Source organism: Schistocerca gregaria, chromosome 2 (genome assembly GCF_023897955.1).
Source record: "Schistocerca gregaria isolate iqSchGreg1 chromosome 2, iqSchGreg1.2, whole genome shotgun sequence".
Classification (NCBI taxonomy): Eukaryota; Metazoa; Arthropoda; class Insecta; order Orthoptera; family Acrididae; genus Schistocerca; species Schistocerca gregaria.
Window position 1 is genome coordinate 1,054,890,649 of NC_064921.1, and position 24,908 is coordinate 1,054,915,556.

General features: G+C 42.3%; 1 protein-coding gene across 3 annotated transcripts in view; it reads left to right on the forward strand.

Annotated features, from left to right (window-relative positions):
• Positions 1-19,556, forward strand: part of LOC126335584 (cytochrome P450 9e2-like) — a 99,043-nt gene extending 79,487 nt beyond the window's left edge. Inside the window, exons 7-8 of one of the 3 annotated variants that reach the window (XM_049999017.1) lie at positions 6,008-6,271; positions 16,644-19,556. In XM_049999017.1, coding sequence (XP_049854974.1) covers positions 6,008-6,271; positions 16,644-16,810 — 431 coding nt within the window. In that variant the 3' untranslated portion in view covers positions 16,811-19,556. The remainder of the gene's footprint in view (positions 1-6,007; positions 6,272-16,643) is intronic. The other 2 variants (XM_049999018.1, XM_049999019.1) reach the window with 2 other exon arrangements.
• Positions 19,557-24,908: the final 5,352 nt, after the last annotated feature.

Genomic DNA, 24,908 nt, shown 5'->3' on the forward strand with positions numbered 1-24,908 from the left:
CTAAAAAAATGGCAAATAATAAATTCGTACGAGAACACAGAAATAAAACAAATTCAGTGTGCTCAGTTGTTCAGTCTGAATTAGGAGCCAAACTAAAAATTCATGAGACTTTGAAGATTAGACATTAAATGAAATTATAGTAAACCCTGTTCAAATGTCAAGTTGTTTCAATGAATTCTTCCTAAATGTAGTAAGATCGGATGGGGATATGACATTCTATCAGGGCATCACACATTTGCAAAACAGCCAGAACACATCTTTTAAACAACTGGAAAAAATCACCCAAAGGTTTGTGGAAGAGGAAATATTGTCCCTAAAAAACAAAACCCCACATGGGTGGGATGAAATAACAATATCTGTAATCAAGTTTGTGTACGATATTATTTCTCAACCACTGTCAACTATTATAAATCAATCTTTTGAACAGGGATGCTTTCCAAATGTATTGAAATATGCTGAGATCAAACCTGTATTCAAGAAAGGATCGACAGAAGATATGGGGACATTACCACCCTATCTCTCTCTTTCCAGTCTTCTCTAAAGTGTTTGAAAAAATGGCAAGCAAAACAAATTACTAAATTTCTTAATGTAAATGATATAATTTTTAAAAACCCATTCAGATTCCAACAGGGTAAAAGCACTGTGAATGCCATAAATGAGTTTACCCAAAAAATATGCTTCGCATTAGATAAAGGTAGAAAGATCACAGGAATATTCTGCGATCTAACGAAAGATTTCGATTTAGTGAACCATGCATTACTCCTCCACAAATTACAGGTGTGTGGAATCAGGGACACTGCTTTAAAATGGTTTAGCTCTTACCTGTCAGGTAGGAAACAAAGAGTAATTTTAACTTCAATTTGAATCAATTATTCCTCAGACTGGAAAACAGTTCCCTAAGGAGTCCCACAAGGTTCGATATTGGGTCCCTATCTGTCACTTTTTTTTACATAAATGACCTGCCACTTGCTATTGATGTTCATTCAGTCTTATTTGCTGATGATACATCAGTTCTAATTGTAAATGAGGTATCTGAAAATATTCCAGAAAAAGCCAAAAATACTTAAGAAAACTTGAATCTCTGTTCTATAAAAATGGACTAAAACTAAATGTAATTAAAACCAAAATGATGCAATTTGAAGCTTTATCAATAGAAAGGAGTGAAATAAAGATAACTTGCAATGATCAGTATATCATAGAAGCAAACCACATGAAGTTCTTCGGCCTAAATCTTGACAAAAATTTAAATTGGAAGGTACACATAGATTATGTAGCAAATAAAGCGAACAACTTAGCATTTGCAATGTATATTTTGTCAGGTGTCACAAACATGGATACCAGAAAGATAGTTTAGCACTGCTACTTTGAGTCAGTTATTCGTTATGGCATAATCTTCTGGGGAAATTCAGCAAATGTCACTAGGCTCCTAGTATTACAAACGAAAGTAATTAGAACATGTATGTTGCAAAAAAACGAGAATCCTGTCGACCACTGTTAAAAAATTTAGAAATACTATCTATTCTCTCACTTAACATATATGAGATGGTGGTGTTCCCACATAAAAATCAACATACACTAGATACTTATCGTTTTGACCACAACTACAGCACTCGCCACAGAGATAACTTCAAACTTCCAACACATCGTTTAAAACTTTATACCCAAACGCCAGAGTATTTGGGGTTAAAAATTTTCAATAAAGTAAAAGGCAGTAATATATTTAAAATGCAGCTTGGTTCAATGAAAAGATTGCTCTTTACTCTTCTGGTGGAAAAGTGTTATTATTCTGGCGATGAATTAATTGAGGACAATTTCACAATCTGAACACAGGGATTGTATTACATGTAGTATTTTATGTACATGTGTAGCTGTAACTTAGAAATGTAAAATATAATGTAAACTTTTGTATTTCTCTTAAAAAAAAGTAAAAAACGTTTCTTTTGTAAACCTTGACATGTCTCCTGTATATTAAAACAAATGATTTGAAAATTGTACGTAATGAGATGAATAAATCACGTAACATAACATAACATAACTGATCCATTACCTTCGGTTTACAGTGACAACGAGAGCCGCAGGCAGATTTTACCGGTAGGTGCCGTTGTGCCATGATACGGACGTTGGCCTCGAATCCGCAGGCCGACATGGTTGAAATGCTAACCATTTTGGCAGAACATACTAAAGTACATGGCCTGTGAATATGAACATACTATCTCCAGTGTACAATGGACTTTGACATTACTTACAACTACTGTAGACACAATGAAACTTCCGTTATGGCTGTAATGATGCTACATTGTCTCATCTCACATTTAAAAGAAAAATGGCCTCACTTTTATTAGTCATTGCTGAAAAAAATCCCTGTGCTTGCTGTTATTACACAGCACGTAAAGTGGCACAACATAAACTACCCTTGCCACTATAATAAAACATCCCCATATATGATCATCTCCGGGGCGCATACTGACCACTACAGAGGGCAGTTGTTTATGGTCGCTTCTTTGCATTTTCAATCAGACCTGGGGCTGAAAACACATACAGTTCACTGCAGTGGGCACTCCCTACTAATGTTAACTCCTGCATGCATTTACAGCCTCATGACTCACTGAAACCGCCAGAGAATTGACCATTAAAAGTTGTCCACTGCAGTGAAATTCAGGCATCACAGGGTTATAGTCATACGTCATACCTATCTGTGGACTTTTAAAATTATTTACAGTACTTTTAAAATCGTTTACAATTAAGTCAAATACTAAAGCGAGTTACATTCGTTATTACTGTAGAAAAATAAGTGTCATTCTGGTCATATTTTTTTCTGAAGTGGTCGCACGCGTTCGATTTTCTAAAATGTTATATTAAAATTAATAATTTTCGTCAGTAGTAAAATTTCAAAAACCGCTTCTATGCACTATTTTTCGAAAGCGAACAAATGAGATCACTTTAGAGAAAAATGTTACCAGAATGACACTGATTTTCATACATTAACAACGAATGTAAATAATTTGTGAAAGTCCATTATGCAGAAAGTTTAATAAGAAGTGACTTGCACGTAACGCTGTGATCACATGGCAGCAACTCCCTCTGGCGATAGCTTTATCTCTGCAAAATGACAGCTCTTACCATACTGTTTGGTTGAGGCCTGCTTCCCACAATATGTGACAGTTAAGCGCATGTATGAGTGCGGAAAAGTACAGGGTGTGCTGTTACATGAATGTACAAGAACTGGTAAATTACCTGTTAGGATTTTTGCCTGCAAGATGTATTGTAAAAGTTGTGCTTCTAAGCAGATTAATATGTGGAAGACTACGTATGTTGTTCACAAATGTGTCTTACATGTTTATTGTACTTGTATTACCTATTTGTTGTACATTTGGTGTCGTACTGTAGACATCTGCAAGTGGCTCAACCCCCGAAACTGATCAGTAATGTAATTTATATGCTTGGTATTTTAAGGGGATAAAACTGACAGCCTACGATGGATAGAGTATAAACTGAACAAGAAGAAATTTTGTCATTATTCGTTCAAATTCACCTGTCTGTCGGTGGATTTTATGCCATCCCCCAACTAACCTTTTAATTTTGCTATAATGATAATATTGTTTTCTATCACCTGAAACAATGAATATGTGCACTTTTTAAATGGATCAGTACACCTTTACAACGGCATTTGAGAGCTCTTAAGCGAACGAGTGTTTTGACACAACGCTTATTAATGTTGGTTCTGAAACTATTCGCAAAAAAAAGTAAATTGCGAACTGTGCTGAAACTGAGAGGCAAGGCGTCTATAATGTGGCATTTTAGTGTAAATACCACAGAAGTAACTGTCATACATTGATTCTTCATTACGTATCCTTTATTTTTGTTGAGCCATAAGTATGCATTGACGCGGCCCGCCACGATTTCTTTTCCTGTGCCAACCTCTTCAACACAGAGTAGCACTTGGAACCTACGTCCTCAATTATTTGCTGGATGTATTCCAATCTCTGCATTCCTGTACAGTTGTTTCCCTCTACAGCTCCCTCTAGTACCATAGACGTCATTCCATGATGTCTTAATTGATGTCATATCACCCTGTCCCTTCTCCTTATCAGTGCTTTCCACATATTCCTTTCCTCTTCGAGTCTGCACCGAACCTCCTCATTCCTTACTTTACAAGTCCACCTAATTTTCAACATTCGCCTGTAGCACCCAATCTCAGATGCTTCGATTCTGTTCTGTTGCGGTTTTCCCACAGTCCATGTTTCACTGCCATACAATGCTGTCCTCCAGACGTAGATTTCCAGAAATTTCTTCCTTCAATTAAAGACTATTTTTGATACAAATAGACTTTTCTTTTCCAGGAATGCCCTTTTTGCCAGTGCTAGTCTGCTTTTGATATCCTCCTTGCTCCGTCCGTCATTGGTTATACTGCTGCATAGGTAGTAGAATTCCGTAACTTCATCTACGTCGAGAGTATCTACCCTAATGTTAAGCTTCTAGCTATTCTTATTTCTGCTTCTTCTCATTACTTTTGTCTTTCTTCAATTTACTTTTAATCAGTATTCGGTAGGGCTATTTGCTAGAGTGACTGGAGCAATTCTCTAGCGCTGCTGTAATAGCGAAAATATCCACTGTACATCCGGCAGTTTTTGACGGAAGTCAAGCTACTGTCTTGTGGTTGATCAGTGGCAACTACCTCTCCCGTGCTTCACAGCCAGAGGAAAGAGTCTGGGTTTTCGCACTAGTCTTTGAACTTTGCACCAGTAGGAAGAGGGAGATAGAGTACACTCCTATTCTGTGCACCCGCATTCTGTGCTGGAGATCTTGGATTGAGATGTCATAATTAGGCTGCATCAGTATTCCAAAGATGATATGGAAGTTGAATTTATGTAAATCAAGAATGTATTATTATAATGTCCTCTACAATAAAATGTAATTAGCATTTTAATTTACTGCCAAAATACAATCTACCGCGATAATCTGAATTTCCCGCCATTTTTCTGTGTGGGAGGAGGGGAGGTCATTTCCCAGAGGAGTCATGGTGGGGAAGGTAACTTGTGCCGTCTGGGGAAAATCCATAACGTCATCAGAGGACTAACTGATCAATTAGTTAATTTACACAATTTAAATGAGATAAAAAGTGGCACAGAAACACCTTTACTCTAGTACTGGAATACAGTAAAGTGAATAAAATCTTCTCGGTTTCCGATTCGAATAAGATTCTCGAGCTGTCGATGGTCATCCCCGCCGCCATCGGGTGCAGGAGGGCTTGGGTCACTACCATTGAGCCCCACATTTCGGGGCTGGCAGAGTTTTCTGTTTATTTAGCCACGATTGCAGCCTCTGTAACCAGTCTCAGAGGGCCGGAACGAGGCGCGCACGACGCAGAATGCTTGACGCTTGTAGGGAGGCGGGCTCAAATGTGGCGCCAGGCTCCCGCTCCACCTGACGTCACTCTGTCCTGTGGCGTGCCGGAGCTGGTGTGAGCGAGCTGCCCAACCAGCTTCCAGCCCTCTCTCACTAGTGCCAGAGGCCGCTGTCGTGGCTGTAGAAGTGGAAGAACAGTGCCGGCCCCAGCAGTCAGCGGTTTTACTCCTGAAGACGATGGCCGGAACTTCCATCAAAAACTCGAGCATTTTATTCAAACTGATTCGGCTTCTAAGTCGAGAAAATTTCATTCGGTCATGTCGGTACGAAAGACTCTGAGGGCAATAAAGAGCTACAGACTCTGTATGTAGATCTCAAGGGATCTCGGGTACAAGATTAAACTAATTCCAACATGCACAGGGGCAGTGAACCTGTCATTCTTCTTGTGCTCCATTTCCGAATGTAACTGGAAGGAAACCCAGTGCATGGTACCATGGAAAGTATCCCGTGCCATGCACCTCACAGTGGTTTATAAAAAGTTGATGTAGATTAGAGGCATTCGATTCGCTGTGGCGCCAGAACCGTCCTCCATCCAACCTACCGGCTGTCCTCAGTTCAGCTGCTCACAGACGTGTACTTCCGCTGACGCCTGTGTTCCCAGAGACGCTACGCATGTACACTCCCCTGGCCTCCCTGGACCGCACGTGCGTGCGCCCCTACAGGCTGCCGGCCACAGAGAGCTGCCCGGGCCTCGAGCTGCGACCCGGAGACGGCGTCTGGATGCCGGTGCTCGGCATCCACTACGACCCCAAGTACTTCCCGGACCCGGAGCGTTTCGACCCGGAGCGCTTCAGTCCGGAGAGGAAGCATCTCATCAAGCCGTTCACCTACTTCCCGTTCGGGTCTGGACCTCGCATTTGCATCGGTAAGCATCGCCGTAACGTTTAACATCTTTTAAAACTTCGAAAGTTAAGCTACCCAAAGCTAAAGGACGCATTTCTAATACTATATTGTTTTCTGATAATACGATGTATTTAAGAAATTCTTTCACAGATTTAGTAAACGTACTGTTTGTGAAAACGCAACATGAGCAGAATACACGTGACAGAAATAAACGGTTCACCACATATTAGTCAGAGGAAAATTCAGACAGAACGGTTCAACACATATTAGGTTAGAGGAAAATTCAGACATGATTAGAATTCTCGAAGTGTATTTATTCTCTCAAAGATCAGTATGGTGTAAGGCCTCTGCTTACTACAGTCAGAACCCCTAAGAACTGTGGCGAGGAATCGGCCTGGAGGTAAGTCTTGGGAATTCTATTTATGTTGAAATCCATAAGACTCCCATGCGCAGCGGCCATTGGATACACAAATGGAAGAATGCAGTGATCGGTCGTGAATAACCTGAATTTATTGCAGATCGATCTCGACTGTAGAATAGCCATCTTCAGTGCTAGAGTAACAACAGGAAGTAAGATACACGCATACACAGTACACTATAACGCAGTAAAAATACCAGCGAGGAAAACATGTCCATACATGACTAAACATGGTCACATCAAACTTGTGCTTCAACACAACAACTCACATATTTAACACATAGTCACACACATAAGGATACTGACAAAAAGGAGCAGAGTGCCTTGCAAAATACCAACATGAATTGAAGTTATTACTTACAGACTACTGAAAAACCACAGGTTTGGTCACCTCGATGAAGAGCCTCTCTCTGAGGGCACATAGTCAAGCTAAAGTTTATTTTTGTAAAAGTATTAAGACAGGTACATCTCATTAGTTCGAAATTGGTACACATAGACGTAGTACATATTGCTAATATTAGAACCTACCAAATAATTTATGAAAACTACATTAACAGTGTTAACACGAATTCTCCCCCCACCTCCCCTCCGCCATGAACCATGGACCTTGCCGTTTGGGGGGGGGGGGGGGGTCTTGCGTGCCTCAGCGATACAGATGGCCGTACCGTAGGTGCAACCACAACGGAGGGGTATCTGTTGAGAGGCCATACAAACGTGTGGTTCCTGAAGAGGGGCAGCAGCCTTTTCAGTAGTTGCAGGGGCAACAGTCTGGATGATTGACTCATCTGGACTGTCATGGGTGACTGGAATTCGGCAATAGGAAAAGGGAGAGAAAGAAACGTTGTAGGTGAATATGGATTGTGGGTAAGAAATGAAAGAGAAAGCCGCCTGGAAGAATTCTGCACAGAGCATAACTTAATCATAGTTAACACTTGGTTCAAGAATCATAAAAGAAGGTTGTATACATGGAAGAAGCCTGGATATACAGATAGGTTTCAGATAGAATATATAATGGTATGACCGAGATTTAGGAACACGTTTTTAAATTGCAAGAGATTTACAGGGGCAGATGTGGAATCTGATCACAATCTATTGCTTATGAACTGTAGATTAAAACTAAAGAAACTGCAAAAATGTGGGAATTTAAGGAGATGGGACATGGAAAAAATGACTAAACCAGAGGTTGTACAGAGTTTCAGGGAGAGCATACGGGAACAATTGACAGGAATGGGGGACAGAAATACAGTAGAAGAAGAATGGGTAGGTTTGAGGGATGAAGTAGTGAAGACAGCAGAGTATCGAGTAGGTAAAAAGACGAGGGCTAGTAGAAATCCTTGGGTAACAGAAGAGATACTGAATTTAACGGATGAAAGTAGAAAATATAAAACTGCAGTAAAAGAAGCAGGCAAAAAGGAATACAAGCGTCTCAAAAATTAGATCGACAGGAAGTGCAAAATGGCTAAGCAGGCATGGCTAGAGGACGAATGCAAGGATGTAGAGGCTTATCTCATTAGGGGTAAGATAGACACTGACTACAGGAAAATTAAAGAGATATTTGGAGGAAAGAGAACCACTTGAATGAATATCGAGAGCTCAGGTTGAAACCCAGTTCTAACCAAAGAAGGGAAAGCAGGTAGGTGGAAGGTGTATATAGAAGGTCTATACAAAGGCGATGTACTTGAGAACAATATTATGGAAATGGAAGTGTATATGGATGAAAATGAAATGGGAGATATGATACTGCGTGAAGAGTTTGATAGAGCACTGAAAGACCTAAGTGGAAACAAGGCCCGGAAGTAGACAACATTTCGTTAGAACTACTGACAGCCTTGGGAGAGCCAGTCCTGACAAAACTCTACCATCTGGTGAGCAAAATGTGTGAGACAGGCAAAATGACCTCAGACTTCAAGAAGAATATAATAATTCCAGTCCCAAAGAAAGCAAGTGTTGACAGATGTGAAAATTACCGAACTATCAGTTTAATAAGTTCAAATGGCTCTGAGCACTAGGGGACTTAAAATCTGAGGTCATCAGTCCTCTAGGACTTAGAACTACTTAAACCTAACTAACCTAAGGACATCACACACATCTATGCCCAAGGCATGTGCCTAGAACCATTCGGCAACACTGGCTGGCGTTTAATAACTCATGGCTGCAAAATACTAACGCGAATTCTTTACAGACGAATGGAAAAACTACACTCCTGGAAATTGAAATAAGAACACCGTGAATTCATTGTCCCAGGAAGGGGAAACTTTATTGACACATTCCTGGGGTCAGATACATCACATGATCACACTGACAGAACCACAGGCACATAGACACAGGCAACAGAGCATGCACAATGTCGGCACTAGTACAGTCTATATTCACCTTTCGTAGCAATACCGGCTGCTATTCTCCCATGGAGACGATCGTAGAGATGCTGGATGTAGTCCTGTGGAACGGCTTGCCATGCCATTTCCACCTGGCGCCTCAGTTGGACCAGCGTTCGTGCTGGACGTGCAGACCACGTGAGACGACGCTTCATCCAGTCCCAAACATGCTCAATGGGGGACAGATCCGGAGATCTTGCTGGCCAGGGTAGTTGACTTACACTTTCTAGAGCACGTTGGGTGGCACGGGATACATGCGGACGTGCATTGTCCTGTTGGAACAGCAAGTTCCCTTGCCGGTCTAGGAATGGTAGAACGATGGGTTCGATGACGGTTTGGATGTACCGTGCACTATTCAGTGTCCCCTCGACGATCACCAGAGGTGTACGGCCAGTGTAGGAGATCGCTCCCCACACCATGATGCCGGGTGTTGGCCCTGTGTGCCTCGGTCGTATGCAGTCCTGATTGTGGCGCTCACCTGCACGGCGCCAAACACGCATACGACCATCATTGGCACCAAGGCAGAAGCGACTCTCATCGCTGAAGACGACTCGTCTCTATTCGTCCCCCCATTCACGCCTGTCGCGACACCACTGGAGGCGGGCTGCACGATGTTGGGTTGTGAGCGGAAGACGGCCTAACGGTGTGCGGGACCGTTGCCCAGCTTCATGGAGACAGTTGCGAATGGTCATCGCCGATACCCCAGGAGCAACAGTGTCCCTAATTTGCTGGGAAGTGGCGGTGCGGTCCCCTACGGCACTGCGAAGGATCCTACGGTCTTGGCGTGCATCCGTGAGTCGCTGCGGTCCGGTCCCAGGTCGACGGGCACGTGCACCTCCCGCCGACCTCTGGCAACAACATCGATGTACTGTGGAGACCTCACGCCCCACGTGTTGTTCAATTCGGCGGTACGTCCACCCGGCCTCCCGCATGCCCACTATACGTCGTCGCTCAAAGTCCGTCAACTGCACATACGGTTCACGTCCACGCTGTCGCGGCATGCTATCAGTGTTAAAGACTGCGATGGAGCTCCGTATGCCACGGCAAACTGGCTGACACTGACGGCGGCGGTGCACAAATGCTGCGCAGCTAGTGCCATTCGACGGCCAATACCGCGGTTCCTGGTGTGTCCGCTGTGCCGTGCGTGTGATCATTGCTTGTACAGCCCTCTCGCAGTGTCCGGAGCAAGTATGGTGGATCTGACACACCGGTGTCAATGTGTTCTTTTTTCCATTTCCAGGAGTGTAGTAGAGGCCGACGTCGGGGAAGATCAGTTTGGATTCCGTAGAAATGTTGGAACACGTGAGGCAATACTGAACCTACGACTTGTCTTAGAAGCTAGTTTAAGGAATGATAAACCTACGTTTCTAACATTTGTAGACTTAGAGAAAGCTTTTGACAATTTTGACTGGAATACTCTCTTTCAAATTCTGAAGGTCGCAGGGGTGAAATACACGGAGCGAAATGCTATTTACAATTTGTACAGAAACCAGATGGCAGTTATAAGAGTCGAGGGACTTGAAAGGGAAGCAGTCGTTGGGAAGGGAGTGAGAAAGGGTTGTAGCCTCTCCCTGATGTTATTGAATCTGTATATCGAGCAAGCAGTAAATGTAACAAAAGAAAAATTCGGAGTAGGTATTAAAGTCCATGGAGAAGAAATAAAAACTTTGAGGTTCGCGAGTGACATTGTAATTTTGTCAGAGACAGCAAAGGACTTGGAAGAGCAGTTGAACGGAATGGATAGTGTCTTGAAAGGAGGATATAAGATGAACATCAACAAAAGCAAAACGAGGATAATGGAATGTAGTCGAGTTGACTTGGGTGATGCTGAGGGAATTAGATTAAGAAATGAGACACTTAAAGTAGTAAAGGATTTTTTTCTATTTGGGGAGCAAAATAACTGATGATGGTCGAAGTAGAGAGGATATGAATTGTAGACTGGCAATGGCAAGGAAAGCGTTTCTGAAGAAGAGAAATTTGTTAACATCGAGTATAGATTTAAGTGTCAGGAAGTCGTTTCTGAAAATATTTCTATGGAGTGTAGCCATGTATGGAAGTGAAACATGGATGATAAATAATTTGGACAAGAAGAGAATAGAAGCTTTCGAAATGTGGTGCTGCAGAAGAACGCTGAAGATTAGATGGGTAGATCACATAACTAATGAGGAGGTATTGAGTAGAATTGGGGAGAAGTGGAGTTTGTGGCACAACTTGACGAGAAGGGACCGGTTGGTAGGACATGTTCTGAGGCATCAAGGGATCACCAATTTAGTACTGGAGGGTAGCGTGGAGGGTAAAAATCGTAGAGGGAGACCAAGAGATGAGTACACTAAGCAGGATGTAGGTTGCAAAAGGTACTGGGAGATGAAGAAGCTTCCACAGGTTAGAGTAGCATGGAGTGCAGCATCAAACCAGTCTCAGGATTGTAGACCACAACAACAACAACAACAACAACACGAATTCAGTACATGGAAAAAACAGTTACAAATATGTAGATAGTGCCATCTATGAATGGCGAGAGGATACAATGCGTATAACGGCATAATTTTTTTAAAAAAGATAGGTCATACGTCATTTAATGGAATAACAACTTTATTTAAAATATAAAACCGTGACACAGACAAGGAAAGGGTTGCGAGAAACACGACCATCCATAGAGGGGTTAAGAAGACGACTATATGTGATATATCTGGCATTAACCTGATGGTAGTTCAAAACGTCCTCTTTTGAGAGTTATCTGAAAACCGTCTGTTAGATAGGGTTAGGTGTCACAGCCTATAGTGTGTGCGATATTTGCGCAGATGTGGCCCTGCTTTATAATACAGGTTTTTACACGTTAGTTTGAATCCATTTCATTGTATTTAATTGTATTTGTACAATATTGTGTCCATGGTTTTCTAAATTTTATGTTTTTATATGCAAATATATGCTCTCGCCATCCACAGATGACACTTCTACACTTTTTTAATTGGTTTTAGAATGTATTGACATAGTTATGTCTCTATTTGTATTTAGATTGTTCATTTACTTTTTGTAAATTATTTGGTAGCTCCTAATATTAACAGTGTATGTTATGTCTATATGTATGCCACTCACCTATCTTGATGTTTTTACAAAAATATTATTTAGCTTGATTATTTACCCACATAGATGGTGCTCTTGGTGAAATTGGCAAAACCATTGGTGCTACAATAGTCTGTGAACAACAACTTCAATTATATGTTCATATTCTGTAAAATTTGCAGCTTCTTTTTCTCAGTATGATTATACATGTGACTATGCATTCGAATCTGAAAGATATACGTGCCTGAGCACAAGTTTGATGTGACCATACTGGGTGATGAGTGGCACCCATTTTTCTCCTTAGTATTTTTACTGCATTACACTATCTTGTAAAGTCTAGTATCTTATTTGTTTCTGTTACCACTAGCACTGATTATGGCTTTTCTATAGTCGTAATCGATCTGCAATAAATTCAGATCATTCGCCATTGATTGCTGTATTCTTCCATCGGATATCATTCTCCACATGGCTGTTAAGTATGTCAGTGAAGAATCAGCAGTGTTGACTGGACGACCATGGAAAGCAAGTGGCCCTACAATCTTGATTTACCCTACAGTCTTGATCCAAACATGTTCAAAAGGCGGCGTGTCAGGCGAATGTGGAGGGCTTTGAGGAAGTGGTAAAACTCGTTCTTCGAAAGAAATCTCCTCAAGTGGCTATCGTACTGCTGAAACCACGTGTGTAGAGTTGCTTGAGGGAAGAGATAGTTTGCAGTCACATATAGTGTGCACGTAAGAAGGCGGGTGGTGGGTCAATGTGCAGTAGAAATATATCATATGATTCTCCAGCCAGTAGTGTCATTTAAATGTGTCTGTCAGTCGTGTGTGCTTTGGGGTGAGCGTGGTACATTTGGCATAGGTTTTCGTGTTAGTTTTCTTATGGTGAGTGTTCTTTATGGATGGCATAAAACAAACATGCTAAATAATGCATTTCTATTTCTTTGATGAGTAAAGATGTCAAAATGTGTGATATTATTTCGGTTTAACAGAAATAAGAGGATCCACAAACGAATATTGTTTTACACCATTCTTTCAAATTCTGAGTGAGTATTGCAATGTGAGTGACATGGAACCGAAACACTTTGCATTATGTCATTTTGATAACATAAAAAACATGAATCTGCTATGCCTAATATCCTATAAACTGAATATCTTAACTTTTACTTAAGCGTATCATGGATCACACAATCAAAAGCCTTAGCTAAGTCACAAAATACTCCCAATGGTAATCATTTCTGAGTTATTGATTATAGTGTATCGCTGACCAGGAAATCCCATCATCATGGAAATGACATGAAAGGACTAGGCACCGTTAACTATCGTCGTTAAACCTTTTGACAGCAGACATTTACACTGTTGTCCAAAATAAAAGCAACAAACGAAAATTTTGCAAGGTTGATGTTATTTTGCCACAAAGCAGTACAAACAGATGATAGTCAAGTAGAAAAAATGTAGAGAATACAAAACGTGAACAACTGCAACGTGCATAACGGTAGACTAAAATCTTCTTCATGTTTCCAACTTTACACACACATTCTGACAACTGGTTAATGTGCTCAATTTTGGCAGCAATACACGCCTGACCACGATGGGACATATTGTGAACAATATCACCAGTCCCATGTTGAGGCAATAACTCCCGTTCTTCCTGCAGAGCTGCTCGCAAATCTTGGATGGTGGTTGGTGAATGCTAACGTAATGCAACCTGTCTCCCTAGTGCACCCCAGTGGGTTCAGACTGAAATTGGGAGAGCGAGCAGACCACGCCATTCATGTAATGTCTTACATTTCCAGGGACACATCAACCACCCACGTTCTACGAGGGGACCATTATTGTCCATCGTTACGAAGTCTGGCGCACTGCAATTCACAACGACCGCACATGGCATCCCAAGATGTCTTCACGATAGCTGTCAGCAGTTAAACCTTCCCGATTCACCCAGAAAACTTCATAAAGAGGTATTTGAGTAATCGAGTGGTCCCTGCCCACACCATTAGGGACTGTCCTCGATATCAGGCTCTTTCCACAATGTTTGAGTTCCGAAATCGTGTTCCACGTTCCCTCCAGTTGTGAATCCGTCGATTGTCACTTGCCAGACCAAATCGGAATCCATCTGTGAAAAGAACATTGGCTCATTGTTTGACTGTCCAAGTAGCATGTCGATGACTCCACTCTATAGGTTCCCTTCTCTGAAGAAGCGTCAGAGGTACATACATATACAGCAGGTCTCAAACAATACAGGCCACTCTCTAGAAACCTCTGCACACCGTATCTCTCGATACAACACGTCCTGTGGATGCCTAGAGGTCAGGTGCCAGGTGCTGTGTAGTGCTGAGGGAGTACCATCGTGTCCTTGCAACCAAATAGTGTCCTCTCTTTCGTGTGTCACATATGGTCGGCCCCACCCTGGTCTTCAGGATACAGTTCAGCCTCTATAAACTGTCGCCAATAGGAGAAGCAACAAGACGACTCACATTAAACCATCGTGCCACACCAGTCTGCGACTGTACTGCTTCCATTCTTCCTATGGCCCTCCTGCCGACGGGACGTTAAACACTAACCACCACCACCTACGGCCCTCCAACGCAGAGAGTGTGGTAGGCGTCATCTCTGTGCCCTACTGCACCCATTGGGTCTGTGTACACAGTCACTGTGGATGTGGGACTAGCTGGCAAACTGTATCCCCTCTGATAGGTGCCCTTTTGTCATCGATGGCATGGTTGATCGATAACCGGAATGCCATCTATGTACATCTGTTTCGACGACCTTTGACTTACTGGTAATGGTCGGGGACTCCTCGAAAGGATCGCCTATGGAAGGTTTACGTCACTACTATGTTCGTTTCCGAACTGACCGATATCAAATGCTACGATGAAGAGGGCATTTCAGACAGGACGGTATCGTTCGATAGGTCGAAACTAAGGAAGTTTTATCTGTATTGGTCATGAACGTGGTGAAATTAATATCCAAGAGAAACGCCTTTATAAAACGCTAACAAAGCATGCCTCCCGAAGGGCACTTGGCTGGAAGCAAGCATACGCAATGTGCATTTGCAAAGGATTTCTCTGCTTCTCCTAATTACACGATACTTACCTTACCACGATAAGGTGAAATAAGTGAACCTTCAAGAAACAGAAAGATTAGTTGATTGGTTCATTTCGGGGGGGGGGGGGGGGGGGGGGGGGGAGGGGACCAAACAGCGAAGTCTTCGGTCCCATCGGATTAGGGAAGGATGGGGAAAGACATCTGCCGTGCAGTTTCAAAAGTACCATCCTAGCACCTCCCTGAAGCGAATTAGAGAAATCAGGGAGAACCTAAATCTGGATGAAGCGACACGTGTTCGAAACCGTCGTCCTACCGAATGCGAGCCCAGTGTGCTAACTATGGTGCCACCTCGTTCGGTTAACAGAAAGACAGAGATTCCATCACTAAGTGCGCAATACTTTTGGTTATTGTACGTCGTGAGAAAAAATAAGTACAAAAAATAAAGTTTGCACCATGGATCAAACACTTGTCATCGCAGCTTGTAGGCACATAAACTGATCATATTTCTTTCCTGTTTTGCGATAAATTTATTGTATTTGTGACAACAGTATATAACTTTTGCGACAGCTTCCTTTCCTTTGGAAAAAGAGGAAATATGTCGCCAGAAGTGCGACTCGAAACCCTTGACTCTGATCTGAATGCAGGCCTTTTATTACTTTACATTTTTTGAAATTCACGTAGCCACTGCCCGTGTTGGTAGGGGTTTTCTTCCCCGAGCATCTCTAATTTCCTTATTTTCGTGTGTTCTAACGGTCCCACCTGGTTATGATCGGATTCTGCTTCATGGTCTCTGAGTTCTATTGTTTCACAAACGGAAACGTAGTGACCTAGACGTTTTCACAGTTACTTTATTCGAGTGCCGTCTGACTAGCATTTAAAAGCTCATCGGAGTCGGTGAGTCGCAGGCTGAGCTCCCTCCTTGTCTGCTTGGAGGAGTCCCGAATACACTGCATTCTCCCACTCCCCGACTCAACGATAACGCCGACGTCGTTTCTGACGAACACAGTGCAGCACCGCGGCAACAGTCCAGCAGACGGGTCCGCGCGCAGTAGCCGCGTGGTTCCAGGCGCCATGTCACGGACTGCGCGGGCCCTACCGGCCGAGGTTCGTGTCCTCCCGCGGACATGCGCGACTGTGTGTTGTCCTTAGTGTAAGTTAGTTTAAGTAGTGTGTAAGTCTACGGACCGAGGACCTAAGCAGTTTGGTCCATTAGGAATTCACACACATTTGAACATTTTCTTTCCTTCTTCTTCTTCTTTTTTTTTTTTTTTTTTTTGCAGCAGACGTTGTTGGTCTGTCGACATAGCTCCAGAACCGCAGGACTGTGAAAGACGTTGTACTATCTTTCGCAGCCTTGCTGTTGTCACATTGCGTTACATCCTTCGTGGTGTTTCTGTTTCATCTCTTCCATCCAAACTGGTTTCCTACCACTGCTCTCTTATTGCTCACCTATAGAGTCTCCGTGTAGTTCACTGCTGACTTACGCCTTTGCAGCCCAGAGGTTCGCGCTGATGGAGTCCAAGGCGGTGCTCGTCCAGCTGCTGTCCAGGTTCAGCCTCCAGGCGGTCGCCAAGACGCCGGTGCCGCTCAGACTCCAGCCGGACAGCGCCACACTCTCCGTCAAGGGCGGCGCCTGGCTCGGGATCCGAAGCAGGGTCTGAGGGTCTGAGCCAGCACCTCAGCCGCTTCTCGCCACACAACTTTACACCCAGATGCAGAATGTATTAAGCCTGTGAAATCATGTTTGCCAGACCATAACCGTTACTACGTCACAAAGAGCTATGCTGCTGTTTTACGTGTAAGTGTGCCGTTTTAACTGTGCTTTTGTCTATAGCCTCCATAATATTATTTCGTTACTTTTGCTCACTTGCTCTGTTTATCTTGTATACCATACTACCAATTTAAGTAGATTATATGACGTGATTCAAGATCTCAGTTAGACTTTATAGGATCTAACGAGGATACTTAGTGTTTTTCTTAGCGGATAGAATTTGATGTAAGGAATGATTAAGCATGCTTATAGTGTAATGAGTGACACTTTGACGTCCCTCCAGAAAGTGAAGCTATACGTTTTTTTTATATTACTTCTGGGCGTAAACAACCGTATGTAATAACGGCTGAGTTGCCGAGCGGTTCTCGGCGCTACATTCTGGAACCGCGCGACCGCTATGGCCGCAGGTTCGAATCCTGCCTCGGGCTTGGATGTGTGTGATGTCCTTAGGTTAGTAAAGTAAAAATGCCGCACTTGGCTGTCGGCATGCGATGCCTCATTCCAATTTGAGACAAGAGCATGTGCAGCAGAACCCAGTCCGGCCATTATAAACGAGGCTCTGGTAGCAGTGCAACTGTGTGCTGCGTGGCCAAGAGCAGGCAGCACGCAGCCTGTGCTGTTCCGTCACCAGTCCGCCTTCGGAGTGCCACGGCGTGTGGTGTGGGCGCACGTCTGTGTTCCCCAGTGAGGCGCAGGAGGCCTGCCTCCGTGTCCACTGCGCCCGTAGCGGCGTGCCATCGACCCTAACAGCCCATTTAGGCGACGTTGGGAGTCACTTTTTGTCCCAATTTTGATCGACCCAAGGCGTTCGATGCCAAACGATTTCTGCGCGATGAAGCAAAGATACTGTTAAGCGACATCATAGGGCCCATCTTTCCACAGACAGTAGCATCGATGACAAAGACTGATCCGGGCTCTGAGTGCCTCTTTGATGATTGCACGGTTCTCGCATTCCGTTGTCTCTCTAGGTCTACTACCTCTTTCTTAACGTTGTGTTCGGCCATCGTTCACCAATTCCTGCCAAACTCATCGAGTACCATCCCTCCTACTCAAATATCGAAGGACTCGCCGATTAGTCCAAATGGCTTTCTTCATCCAAACAACATAGCCTGTCATCTGTGTATATTGTTCATGCGCCTCTCTGTGAGGCATATTTATTGTCCGACTGTGTCCACTGGATGAAATTCGCAAAGACTTTACGCCCTGGCATCGACGTGTGTCCTGTCACTGTTCTTGCGCGGTGAGCGGTGAAACTGCGCTGCAGCGTCACACACTCATCCCCCAGCCGCCAAAGTCAACAACTTTGCCTTTTTTTGTCGATACCAGAATGAATGTCAACTTGTGACCAGTGTTGATAGCTCCTTGGTGGTGCAGTTTTATTATTTTCTTTTTTTATTTATTTTTCCTTAGAGTGTACAGGAGATTGTCAAAATAATGTGAACAGCGGTAGTAGTGAGAGGGTTGTGTTTGACGGTCAACAACGCAGCTAAGGCACGTGTCGCGTTGGACTGTGCGTGTTCAGTACGGACTAGGCGTCAGTGCAGGTTGTTTACGAGCAGCGGTTCAAAAATGGCTCTGAGCACTGTGGTACTTAACTTCTGTGGTCATCAGTCCCCTAGAACGTAGAACTACTTAAACCTAACTAACCTAAGAACATCACACACATCCATGCCCGAGGCAGGATTCGAACCTGCGACCGTAGCAGTCACACGGTTCCGGACTGAAGCGCCTAGAACCGCTCGGCCACCGCGGCCAGCCACACTAGTTTTGGGATGAATGTCAGTGAGATAAGAAGGAGCGACTATTATCACCAAGTCTCTGTATGTCCATGGGTGGAGAACTCGGCTGTGCAGCACAGAATGTCAAATCCAACACCTAATTCCCAAACTGTTATTTTATTTGGCTACCAGTTTCGAGGATTTACTACGACAGTTTGGTAAATAGAAGGCTGAAAGGTGTTTGATCTGGCATTCTGTTATCACCAACTCCAGACACGAATAGTTATCTGTTGTCTGTCAGAGGAAGGATGCTAATATTCATCCGCCCACACACATTGTCGTGCAGAATGTCCTAGTAACTATTGTTGAAGATGGTTAGTTGTCGATGAACATACAACGAAGACTATGCGACGATGGAAGTCAACGGGAATTACAGAATATTTCGATCGCGATTTGGTAAATTCGATATGACGTTGGCAGATATGTTGGTAACATACAAGATAGCTTTGATAAACTATTACTGATTATTAGTGCTTGTCTTCAGCCTATTATAATATACTACATGCACGACGCTTTGTTCGCAGATATGATTTCTCCATAAAAACTTCAGCCATATTAAATTGTCGTAGGATTTTTATAAATGATATTGATCATTGAAGTCGTTTCACGCAATAAATATGATACACCTCACGCATGAGTAAACGTGGTTATATTTTTTTGTTTACAACTATATTACTTCTAGTACTATATTGTAATAAGTAGCAACAACCCCTTTCAGCTGTTATCGCATAAAATGCATGTTCCAAATTATTTTTCACATACAAACTTATAGATGCTTACGAGTAGTTGTTCAAGTTTTTTCAAGTCTTCACACTACATTATCTTATTAATAAATTATCGCTTGTTTCTATTGAAATATTTGTGAGTCTATTAATTTTCCATCTCCATTATCACATGTTTTGTCTCTAATGGTTAATACTGCACACGAAAAACTTTTTACAAACGAAGATTACAAACACAGAAATCTAAAAGAAAATTGTCATGCTACATTAGCGACCTTTTCTCCAAGATTTTAGTGTGGACGATGAAACGAAAAACTTAGTTCATCGTCCACAATAATTTTAAACAAAGATCGCAGTTAGCAAAGAATGGAAAATCTCATCTGTCAAATTCTAGAAGTGTGCTTTTAGGTGTCAAAACTTGTGCATATAGTAGTCACATAAATTATATTTTTCTGATAAAACAAGAGAACGAAGACTGATACGATTTATAAATGCACCTGAGTAAATAAAGAGTACAAGAAAAAAGTTAAAGAAAAAATGAACACTTAAAACCTCAGCCTTTGATAATTGCTGAACTGCTTGAGCCCGGAAATTCCTGCCTTCTCTTGGAGGAAGAAGGGCTCTCAGTGAATACCTATGGACAGCAGTACAGGTTCTGCATAGTTCGTAGCTGTCTGCGGTTACAGAGTGTGGTTCGGACCCTGGAAAGATTATGTGTTGCCCGAAATACTTTTGTTTTCTCACTGTGCTCCTTAATCTGTTTAGGGACTTAGCTCCGCATTTCATTGGCTGGTAAAGTTTCTCTAGGAAATACCAACTGAGACAGGTTGCTCAGCCTAGCTCGCCATATCTCGAGTCTAGATGAAGTACGATGTCTACAGGAATTGTACTGTTGAGGAAGTTTCTTCCGGACTTCAGAATCTGTGAGTGGTTAATAGCTGCTCATAGGCTGTCATTTATTGTGTTCCGTATATTATTATTCTGCATGTGCAAACAGTTCGCATCTCAGGTGGTGCGGTTGAAGTTCGGATACTTGGTTTGTCAATGGCTTTCGGCTTAAGACACCCTGTAATAACCCGCATATTTCAATCACATGTAGATCAAAGAAGTGTGAAGTAGGATTAGTAGTGAAGTTTGTAATCACGAGGAACAGGCTTCAGATCCTCGTTACCCTAGTTCAGATTTTCTGTGGATGATTCCTTCAAGAAGGACACAGCCTATTCTTCATCGGAGCTAAGTGGACTTTAAACGTTGAAACCTGCATATTCGTTTCCCAAATGCGGTGCTATTTGTTGGCACTTCGAAAGAAAAAATGTATGACACCTTCGGTAAAGTACTAATTGTCTCTGAACACACAGCATGAATTTCATGCAACCCTATTACATTGTACGTATTTATGCAAGGTACAACGTCACAAACAAATCAAATGATGTGTCGCAATAGATTTTATTTTGGTGGCAGAGTGTGTTTAATCTTGAATTACATCTTTATTACTTTTTCCTTACTTTTTCGTTTGACTTCTTTCCATTCTATGTATTTCCTGTGAAAGACAATACTGTTGCTTAGTACATGAAGAGGAGAGCTTCCAGTTTGCTATATTTAACATCACTATTCTTCATTACTATTTACCTGTATTAATGGAGCTCACGTAAGAAATCGATATATAAATCATAGGAAACTTCTGCGTAACGTGTCGGCTAATGCTTTCCACGTTTTTAATGTTTATAAGCTACCACGTGCTCCGACGGTTGTGCCAAATGGCGATCGACTCAGGAACTTTGACCGTGCATGGATCTGCCTAGTCAGAGGTTTCCAAGCTGTGCCTTTTCAGCACCACAGTCTTCCAGTACTGTAACCAGCAACCATCATTAAGTGCGACATCGAAAAGTAGCGTGTTTTGGGGAATTGTAAACCTTAACAATGTGCATCGCAAGCAATCAACGTCTAGGGAACTTGCTCTGCCCAGTCATACACCGTCTGTCCACAGAATTGAGAGTCTGATTTTATTCCTGGCGTACAAACGACGTCAGTGCAGAAACAGCAGTGGCAGCTTGATGTAGTAACTGTAAACAACATACGTGCATTCGACCTGTTAGTTCTGTTTTAAGTAGTAGACGTGCGCTTGTAATGTGAACGTTGTCGTCCGAAATAGTAATGAAGCATCACACCATTTTTCGCAACGTTTTAAAGACGAGAAAACTATGCACAAAGTTCGTCCCTTACACCTACGACATGTGGACAGTTGCCACTACTTGACTGAAATGCAAAACAAGGATAATTATTTTCTGGAAAAAGTTATCACAGCTGACAAGATTTGGTGTTATCAGTACGAAACAACCACAAAACGACCGTGCAGAAATCCAATGAAGACTCAACGCGTTGACAACATAACCAACTTTCAAGCAAATGTTTGCGCGAGATAAGCAACAGTTTTATACGATTGCATGAATGTTCTGTACGTTCCACTATGTAGAACACCTGAGGCTTTGAAACCGCTACTTAACTTTTCTCTTTTTTTATTATTAATCGAGTCACGAAACGTTTTGGACTAACAGACTACAGGATATATGGAGTACACCTGGGGCGTTAAAACCGCTATCTTAACTTTGCTCTTTCTCTATTAATCCAGTCACAAACCTTTTTTGGGCTGACATGCTAAGGATATATCGAGTTCAGTAAATAGTCGACCATTTTCCTCCTAGGTTCTCAAGAGATAAAAATGAAGCCTGAAATCTCTACAGAAAACCTAGTTCGTTTAGAATGTTGATTACGTCCATTGCAAGTTCTCACTGGGAGAAAATAAATCCTAGGATCTCTAAAACACACTCACAGAAATTTTGCTGGCTCGGCAGATTGGAACCACATGGAATTAAAGAAGAGAACTCCTCCGTTCATTTCTCCTGAAAACATGCTAGTTGAAATGACACCGAGAATTGGTAATGGAACACGAAGTGTCAGAATGTGTTCTCGAGTCTGAAGACAGAAGTTTTTCGCTCTTATGTGTTCGATAAACTTTATAGTGAATTGCTGGAAGACTGAAACTTCCTACGTTAGCAATCGGACTCTACAAACAGAGTCATCTATATAGCGTCAGACGGCAGTGTTTTCAAATAACAAAAGCCTTGGAGCTTATGAATTTTAATTAGAAAGATATCAGTGTTACGAAAATATATGACGTTAAGGCAGAATCAGAAGTAAAGATACCAGTCATAGCAAAAGTGTTTTACTGGGAACCAACAGTAGATTGCAACTGGTGGCAGCATTTAGCCCGATATTTAGCACGTGTAAGTTTCCACAATTTATTAAAACCGAATTACGATGTGTGTGGTTACGGTCTTACATTCCAGATACGTCAATATCTTTAAAAACACTTCGGAAACATCGCTTCGACATGTAATGCTCTGACAACATGCAGAAATTCTAAGAAAGTGGCTTATGTACATGAAATGTCCAATTTATCTAGTGTTATTTGCTTACCAATTTATGGGAAATTAAACTGACAGAATAGCTGGTGGGAAGAAACATCCATTCCTCAACAAAGTAGCACAACGGCCTGCTGGCTACTACGCCGTTCGTTGCTGAGCTGAAGGAGCCACAAAAGGAAGTCCAGAGACATACGCGCAAGCGTCATTGAAGTACGCCTAAGTGTAGCTACACATCATTGTAATGACAAAGATTGTTATCTCCTCCTTCAGACCGACAATCAATCGAATAGGTATCAATGGTGATAGGTGCTACATCTTCTCCGACCACGCAATCAGTTGCAAATTTCCACGTTTATCTCAATATATGAAGAGCTTATCGTCAACATGAAACGATACGCTACCAGAAGTTGGCTTGTAGAAAGAGAGGCTCTGGTGAGAGCTCTGACAGTTAGCGGCCGGTAGCTGACAGGGCGAGGAACACAGGTAAACTGGTGCCTGGGGACAGAGTGCGGTATTTTTAGTGAGTTGGAAGCATGCATGTTTGACTAAAGGATGGAGACGACTCAGTGGCAGCTAAGATGAAATCGCGACAATGGGACCAGTTGGTGGCATCTTCAAGCACGATTTTACGACAAATATTAAGAAAATTACAACTGTTTTAACTATGGTCGATTATAAAATTAATCCAACTGGACCACTGGAGCGATCTGTTTAAATGAAGTTTCAAATGAAAACTGACAATGTCAATTAACGCTACAACAAACTGTTTTTGAAATCATGCATACGGGTAAATAATTAAAGATGGGTTCATTAAAAGTATACAAGCAAATGCGTCACTACTGTAAATCCTACACAGTTACAGATAGTATGAAGGCGGCACAGAGTTCCTCGTGAGTTTTCAGTATACTTACCTAATCTTTGTAGTGGGTGCGAATACACAGTATGCTGTTTGATAGGCTTTCATCGTTTAGACATGTAGCTAACAAATAACAAAACAATGTAGAACCACTATGGAGGCGGGAACTGTTATAAAAATAATAGAGATTCCAGCTAAAGATCCGGACACTTGTTTTTCAAAGAAGTCCTATAATTTGCAGTCGTAATTTATGTAATTTATAGTCATTTTCTAAAATCCCATGCAGGCATGCTTCTTGGGTTTTGTTGATAACCTGTCTGATGCTGTAGTCTTTCTGTAACAAGAGGTCGCAAACTGACCACAATGATTTTAACTGTATTGTAGTTATTTATGTGTATAGATATGAATGGTGTAATGTGACAGCCTGTTGTAAAGGGAAGACGCATTTTATTCAATAACAAACACGCTACTGCGGTCGCACAGGCGGCGGCTGAGAAAGGGTCGTATTCCTGTTGACAGCTGACGTCAGCTTTAGAGGGGGATCACGTGTAGGGCCGTCTTCACACCGTGCTCCACAGGTGGGGCTGTCTCAGGACTTTCACAGGCCGCTAAGGCGACCGCGTCACAGGGGAAACCCGTCCGTTAGGCAGCAGAATGGCTGCTCCTTTCTCGTGGCCGCTTTTTGGGTCCAGTGCAAAATTAAAGCTCACCCCAAAATTAACAAAATGTTGAAACATACGTTTCACTTAAGAGCCAGTAGGTTCATTTGAAGCAGAAAAGATGAATGACTACGACCGTGAAGACAGGCGTTCGATATCCACATTAGTTTATAAGTTATTGTAAGTTAAACGCTACAAAATAATTCCTGAACTGGAAAAGTGAATATCTCGGCAACGAATTACGCGATTGCTAGGAATGAGGTGTCTACGGATACACCTCGTAGGACTTCATCGGACTCTGATAGTATAGTTACTGAAATTATTCACATATTTAAATGAGAAGTCGAAAAGGATATTTCGCGCATTAAAACCAGCTTTCCGTACTAAATAAATAAATAAAGATTAAAACTAGTGGCAGTACTGTAAACTTGAGGTGTACAGGAAATTATTTAATGTGTAATTTAAATCGTTTGTTAATATTAACAATTATAAATCCGGAAGTGGAGAAAACCATAGAAACTATTATTTGTAAATAAACCGTGGAAGAT